Source organism: Chinchilla lanigera, unplaced genomic scaffold (assembly GCF_000276665.1).
Source record: "Chinchilla lanigera isolate Chin_1 unplaced genomic scaffold, ChiLan1.0 scaffold00101, whole genome shotgun sequence".
Classification (NCBI taxonomy): domain Eukaryota; kingdom Metazoa; phylum Chordata; class Mammalia; order Rodentia; family Chinchillidae; genus Chinchilla; species Chinchilla lanigera.
Window position 1 is genome coordinate 3,585,797 of NW_004955502.1, and position 7,928 is coordinate 3,593,724.

A 7,928-nucleotide genomic window follows, 5' to 3' on the forward strand; every position below is an offset into this window, starting at 1 on the left:
CAACCTTTGACACAAAAAGTCAGAAATTCACAGTGCTAACACTCAAAGTAGTATTGAAGTCAGCATTTTCTATCAGCTTTAAAGGACCTTTTAACACCACCAATAACTTTGCCTTTCAAGATCAAGTTGGCAATACATCATTCATTTCAGTGTAGCATGGATTACATCATCAATAGACTTTCTGTTTTAATTACTCTCTTTCAAAGAGGGGTTGGCAAACCTCTAGCAATGAAATACTGCCTTGTCATTAAGAAAAGTGATGCAAGCTTCTATAGCATTATCTGGTGAAAAGAAATGTGGTATATATCATTTGAATTTGAAGCTAGACTAAAGAATACTAAAACTATATCAGATTTATTGTAAATTTTTGATTCAGCTCAATATTTAGAAATCTACACTGTATTACTATAGTCTGAGGTCGACTAATACATTAGCGTTTGAGTCTCAGTGGCATTAAGCACCTGCTGGCTGCCTCTTGCGGTCTAACATGCAAACTTAATGCCCATAGAAAGGTCTTGTTTGTAATATCACCACTCCCACTGGGGGAGCAGGAAACCTCCAGGAGGAAGTCTCTACAGCAGGAGTATTTTCATTTTAAATTTAGTGTTTTGATTTTAAATGTAAAATTTGCATTGTTTAAAAATATTTTATGTAGTATTTATCTGTAATTTTAAAGGTGTTTCTTAGTAATATTTTCAGTAACATTGTTCATTCTTTTTCTTTTCCTCTTCTTCCTTTCACACATTCACCAAAATAAAACAGGGATATTCAACTTACTAACATCAAGACTAAAGACATCTCAGTATAATCCAGTTTCCAAAAACGTTGGGCTTTCCCGTGTGAGTAGACAACCCTCAGACTTAATTGGAAGAGCGTAGAATGGCTTGGGGAGTTGGCTCCATCCATCCAGTTCTGGCTGCCACCCTGACCTTCAGGGTGTGAGAGTGATTTCAGGTGCATGCTGTGGACAGCTGTCCTCTGGAGAAGCGCAGATGCTACCAAACTCTGCTTTTTCTTTACTCTTTCATTTGAGAGGGCCTCTAGTGGGGGAAATATTTTTTAAAGTTGGTTATTAGATGGCAAAATACGTAGTGTTTGTTATCAGAGTATATTGTTAATTGAACTTCGACTCTACAATAATAAACATAAGATAAAACCATTTATTCTGTCACAAAAATCCTGTTTTTAAATTTTATTTTAAAGATAAAAGAATGAAAACATATTAACAAACACAGACATTTACAAAACAACACAAAAACAATTAAAGCAATACAAAATTTCAGACAAGGTGATAGGAAATTAAACATCCTTTTTTGCAAGCAGTATTATTTCTATCTCTGGCCATATTGTGTCTTCCCATCTTCCAAATACATACAAATTTTGGAGAATTATTTTTTGTATGATACATATTTTTAAAGTATGAGATGCTGTTCTATACTCTCTTTTGATATACATATGAGAAAGTATTGCCAGGGATGTAGCACGGAGCCTGCCAGCCTGGCAAGTTCAAGGTCCTGAGTTGGACTCCTGGTACAAAATACCCTTAATTTCCCATTTTTTCCTCTTTCCCTTCCCAGGTAGTAGATGACTTCCAACTGTGACTAAACCAAACTGGTAAATGAATGTCACCAAAGATTGGTTTTCAGTCAGTGGCAGCAGCTAATTGAAGTCTCTATTTCTGCTATAGGAATTCATGAAGAAACTAGAAGAAAAAAGAGCTGAACTCAATAAAGCCACCAGCATGGGTGATGCCGTTTTGGCCATCTGCCACCCCGATTCCATCACCACCATTAAGCACTGGATAACAATCATCCGGGCCAGGTTTGAGGAGGTCAGTGGGCCTCTTCTCGTCCATCTGTAGCCTTGAGAGTTGAGGGTGTGGGAAGTTTTCAGCAATTAAGGGGCACTTACAGCTATGGGAAAGCGAGGTGCCCTCATGGAAGGTGTTCTTTATGATGTCCTTCTTAGGTGCATTATCAGTCTCTGAAATTTACTTTTCTTTAAAAAGTTAAAGGAATTTTCAGCTGTGTCCCTGAGACTCTGTCAGGCAGACCTTTGGCTCACCATTCAGCATTCTATCCCACTCCCATACTGTGTCTGGTGAGCAATCCAGCATTGAATAGTGCCTCAGAAAATACGCACTTGCTGAGTGAGCTGATACCACAATGTGAATTAACTCCTTGTTTCCTATCTTAGCATTTTCACTTTCTGCTCTGTGCTAGTAAGACCCTTTAGAGGATGAATATTTGAGTTCAAGTTAGAAACAAAAAGAAACCTAGGGTGATCGCTAGCATCATTAAACTTCTGATGGTGACGAATATCATCCAGGGCTCCCATCTCCTCCTCGAGCTGGTTTTGGTGCCACTGGAGAATGTCATATGGGTCTAGCCCAGGGTGATCCTAAGTTACACTTAAAATTTGTGTATTTTACGCCAAGGCACTCAGCGAAGTCTATTTCTCCAACAGGTGCTGGCCTGGGCAAAGCAGCATCAGCAGAGGTTAGCAAGTGCTCTGGCTGGGCTCATTGCTAAAAAGGAGTTGTTGGAAGCTTTGCTGTCATGGCTGCAGTGGGCTGAAACTACACTCAGTGAGAAGGACAAAGAAGACATCCCCTCGGAGATCGAGGAGGTGAAGGCCCTCATCGCAGAGCACCAGGTGAGCTCAGCCTACCCCAGCTCTTGTCAGCCGCTGCAGCTTCTTTCTGTCCCTTCAACTCTTATGAAGAGATTGCTGTGTGTTGCCTTGGCTTCCTCCAGTGTATTCCCCGGCTCCTGGCAGCTGGGTTTCTAACTCTGCAGCTGCCCTCAGACCTCTGTCTTGACAGTTACCCGCTGGACCCTTGCAGAACTCTCCTGCGCCGTCCTCTGTGAAGTTCCACTTAGCTGGCCCTGCCCGACGCTGGCTGCTGTACCACCTCTTGCTTTCTGACCGTCAGCTCCGCTCACTCCTGTGTCTCATTCTCACTTCTACACAGCCTGCACTGCACTCCTCTCGCCCGAGCTCACTCACCATAGCTTTAACTGGCACTTCATTGTTTTGTGTTTGCATTTGACCTCTCTCCCAAGATGACCGTCAGTACTCCAAACTCATCATACCTAAAGGGGGAATAGTTGTCTTTCGCAGAAAAATGACTCCTCCTCTGTATCATGCTTGGTTTAAAGTCTGCAGTGGTGGGCATCACACTCACTTGAGTTTGTTTAATATGTATTTGCAACAAGAAGCATTACATGCCAGCTCAGCTAAGCGGTCACCATCGCCATTGTTGTGCTTTAATGCAAGTCTAAGGTCTGCATGCCTGTCCTGGCCCCTGCTGTGTCGGGCAGTGTTCTCCCCGATCAGGGATGTTGACGTCTTCACAATCCTCCAGTATGATAAACATTCCGGAAGAGTCCCCCTTCCCTTTTCACTTTCGTCTGCTGTACCCTTTCCCACCACAGCCCCTGTCTTCCTCCACCCTTGCCACGTGTTTCAGGCACAGGTGTCCCTAGTAAGTAAAATGATAAGCAAGAGAGATGTGGCAAAATCACAAGGTAGTCAACCCTTGAAGCAGACCTGTAATACAATTCAACTATACCTTCCTTGAAATAGCTTATGATTCTTTAAAATATTTGCATCTGATATGGGTGCCTTATTTCACTATATGTCAGGGCCATCTTAAATATTTCAGATATGTAGATGAAGTGTGCCCCAGAAGTTGGGGAACACCCCAGCTAACCAGTTCCTCTGCAGTCAATTGCTCATGAAAAATTCTTGTGGAGAAGCTTGAAGCTTGAGTTTGGTTGGTGTGTTATTCACATGACTGCTCCCGTGTATGGGCTTTCAACTAAAGTTGTTTTTGTTTTTAATTTCAATTTATTTTCCTTACCTGCTCTAACATGTCACATTCTTTAGAAATCAGTAAATGTGGAATGCTGGTTTAGCAGTTTTTAAAGGTGTAACATGGTAATTTATTCTTCTTCAGAAATAATAGCCTGAGGGCTCTGCCTTGTCCTTGTGTTTACTCTTAAGGCTGATTTGGTCCGGTATAGTTTTATTTACCTGACACAATGTCTTTCCCTGCAGTCTTTCATGGAGGAAATGACCAGGAAGCAGCCCGATGTGGATAAAGTCACCAAGACCTATAAGCGAAGAGGAGCTGACCCTCCCACCTTGCAGTCCCACATTCCAGTCCTGGATAAGGGACGAGCAGGAAGTAAGCCATGGCCAATTTCTGTAAACGGAAAAACATTCATCAAAAAAAGAGCTAGTTTCCTTTTAGCTTAGTTATTATTTGAAATTTTTGAGCAAGTACATGGGCTAAAAAGCAACTTGCTTAAAAATAAAAAACTGTGTCTAGGTTTCTGTATTTAACTTTATTTGCTGGAAGTACATTTTTCAGATTAGCTAGAAGACTTGGAAAAGCTTATAAGGAGACAAATTGCCGTTTAAATTGTCTTCTTGGGGCTGGGGATTTAGCTCAGCGGCAAAAGCGCCTGCCTGGCAGGCGCAAGGTCGTGAGTTCGGTTCCCGGTACAGGAGAAAAACCAAAAAATAAATAAATAAATAAATTGTCTTCTTTTGGGGCTGGGGATTTAGCTCAGCAGCACAGTGCCTGCCTGGCAAGTGCAAGGTCATGAGTTCGATTCCCGGTACCAGAAAACAAACAAACAAAAAACCAAAAAAATAAATTGTCTACTTTTTCTTCTGTTATGTAAATAGCATTATAATTGAACATAGGGAAGTGATCAAGACCTGGATAGAGCTCCTAATCTAGCTGCCCACTAATGAGGCCATCTGTTAGACTTTGCCCATGTTCATGTCCCTTCAGGCTCCGTATATGACTTCTCAGGCAGCCATAACGCCACAAAATCACACTAAAAGCTAAACTCACATTGAAAGCTATACCTTGGAGAATATTTATAAGAAACAATTTGTATCACACAGTAAGTATTTTTGACTGGTGCCTTCATATTTTTCATAAAGCGGGGTTGGCACTCTTGTGATTACTGTGTTCCCCCTGGAAGCACACCCCCTGACTTCCCTACCACTTCGCAACTGAGAAGCAGTCCTGACAGCTTCATCACATTTCCTGTAGACCTCCACTTCCCCACCCTGAAAGGGAGACAGCTACAGTCTCGGAGACCACAGCAAGAGTGAAAGAAGCGGACGCACGTGAAGTGCCTGGTGTGCTGCCTGGCATATAGTTCAGTCCTCAATAACGATTATCAATATAATTCCCAGCATAGACACCAGCAGCCCATATGACCATAGGCCAATCATTTTCCTAGCCAACAATTAGCTACCATGTTTCTCTGAAAATAAGACCTAGCCAGAAAATAATCAGCCTTGGAAACTAGACACCAAAAATGCCAGGCGCACCAGCCTGTCTTTACCTCACCTGCCTTACAGAGCAGCCGCTGAGCAAGACACAGTGATGCCACGTGAGGCAAGGACAGGCTGACTGGGGCTGGCGTTTTTTGGTGTGTAGTTTCAAGGCTGATTGTTTTTAAGCTAGCTCTTATTTTCAGGGAAAGAGGGTATATTTACATAAAAATACTTTGCGGTAATTGTCTTACAGAATTACAGAAACTTTGGAAAAATAGCCAGAGGGAGGGAATTCCACAGGAATCTTGGGTACGAGACCGTGTGCAGAAAACCTGCAGTGGAACTGGGATAAAGCTGGGCCCTGTACACACTTTTGTGTTCTGTTCTGTTGGGATTTGTGGAGCATCTGACTCCAACTCTGGTGGCACCGAGGTCTCCGTCCCGCTTGCTCTCCTTTCAGCTTTACATGTGCTCTAAGGAGGGCGGCTGAGTCTGCTGTAACTGATCCTAAGGCGGATTTCACCACGCAGGGGAGATTTCTTTCTCTTGCCTTAACTAAGACGAGGATGGCAGGTGCTGCATCATCACAGTAATGGAGTGAATTCCAAGCAGGAAAATGTTTTAAGCACAAATTTATTGAGAGAACATTTCTAATATTGAAGTGTCCCCATCAAGATATAGTTCTGTAACTTACATGATCGGTGTGTGGGCCTTTGGCAAGGGAGGTTTGCATTTCGACATGATGCGTCATCTAAAGTAGTATAGTTCTACTGGGAGACCAGTAATTAAGTTGATTCAGTCCTGGCTAGCACCAAAACAGGCCAGGATTTAACGCATACCAGAGTGCTGGAAGTAGGCTCTGCCCTCCTAACTGATTTGTACTTTAACAGGAAAACGCTTCCCAGCGTCCAGTTTATATCCCTCTGGATCCCACACACAAATTGAAACCAAGAATCCCAGGGTAAACCTGCTGGTGAGCAAATGGCAGCAAGTCTGGCTCCTTGCGTTGGAAAGGAGGAGGAAGCTCAATGACGCCTTGGATAGGCTGGAAGAGGTTTGGAAATTCTTACATTTGTCTCCGGGTTGTCACTCGCCCTCATTTGTTACACCGCCATGCCAAAATCTTGATCTTCTTTGACATAAGCAAACTCTTACTATTTGAGTGCATACTGTACTTTGAAGATGAATTCCACGAGCATGTGTGCCTTTGTAAAGGACTTAATAAATGAGATTTGGATTTAGGGAATCAGTAAAGCAAAATAATACTGTTTCAGCATCAAGAAACTGATTCTATAAGAAAAGCTCTAACTTGACATGTTCCCTGGCAAATGAAACTTTATAATTCAGAGCCTTGAATAATGTTTACTCAGTGACCTAAGATTAGAGTTTCAGGTCCTAACACTGGGACATTTTTAGACATCTGTGAGAGTTAGGTGTGACAGAGCGGGTCCAGAGGGAGGTAGACTGCAGGTTGCTTAGGAGCTGCTGAGCAGGGGCACAGGACTGGAGCTGGGACTCTGGAGCATGGGAAATTTTCCCTTTAACATTTTAAGGATGGGGCTGGGGATTTAGCTCAGCGGCAAGAGCAAGGTCGTGAGTTCAATTCCCGGTACCGGAAAAAAAATTAAAAAGAACATTTTAGGGGCTGGGAATTTCGCTCAGCGGCAAAGCGCCTGTCTGGCAAGCGCAAGGTCATGAGTTCGGTTCCCGGTACTGGAGAAAAACCAAAAAAAAAAAACAAAAAAAGACAAGAACATTTTAAGGATTTTATTTGTAAAGAAAACTCAGTGCCATTAATGAAATAAACTTTACAGAAAAAAATGTTTCTTAGTCACCTTTGCAAGATTATTTTCTTTTAAATGGAAAATATATATTCATTATCTAGAGGATTATTCTTTAAAATTTTATTCAGATAATGTAAAATGTTTAAAATGTGATATGACACAGTACTAACTCAACCAAAATACCTTTTGCTCCTTTAGCTGAGGGAATTTGCTAACTTTGATTTTGATATTTGGCGCAAAAAATACATGCGGTGGATGAATCACAAGAAATCTCGAGTGATGGACTTCTTCAGGAGAATTGATAAAGATCAGGATGGGAAGATCACCCGGCAAGAGTTTATTGATGGAATTCTTTCCTCGAGTAAGTCCTCAGGGAGATGACTGTAACTGGCACAGTATTTAAGGGAAATAAGTACAGTTTGAAGTTGTGGGCTCAACAAAGAGGTATTGCTAATAAATCATTGCCTTTAAACTGGCTAGAAAGTCACCAGCCTTTAAAAAAAGTATCTTTGGTTAAATTTATGGCTGTGAGGTCTTGCACACTTACTAATTATGTGACCACAGCTGTGTCCCTTGACTCTACTGAAGCTGTATCACTCTTAGTGTAATAAAGTGAATAATGTTTGATTTTTAGGGTTTTTGAGTGTTGTATATAATAGAAAAACAATAAATATAGTTCTCTTTATTATAATTCACATTTTTTTTATTTTAAAAATAAAAGGAGGAAAATACTAGCAGACAGACAACATTTTACAAAATAGCAAAGGATCAGTACAGACAGTACAGAGTTACAAACAGAGTGGTAGGGAATTAACAATGCTTGTTGTATTACATATTGAT

General features: G+C 41.5%; 1 protein-coding gene across 7 annotated transcripts in view; it reads left to right on the forward strand.

Moving 5' to 3' along the window:
- Window positions 1-7,928, forward strand: part of Dst (dystonin) — a 434,906-nt gene that overhangs the window by 409,879 nt on the left and 17,099 nt on the right. For all 7 annotated transcript variants that reach the window (XM_013505819.1, XM_005406890.2, XM_013505822.1 and 4 more), the window contains 5 exons: window positions 1,688-1,831; window positions 2,467-2,655; window positions 4,063-4,192; window positions 6,195-6,358; window positions 7,287-7,449. In XM_013505819.1, coding sequence (XP_013361273.1) covers window positions 1,688-1,831; window positions 2,467-2,655; window positions 4,063-4,192; window positions 6,195-6,358; window positions 7,287-7,449 — 790 coding nt within the window. The remainder of the gene's footprint in view (window positions 1-1,687; window positions 1,832-2,466; window positions 2,656-4,062; window positions 4,193-6,194; window positions 6,359-7,286; window positions 7,450-7,928) is intronic.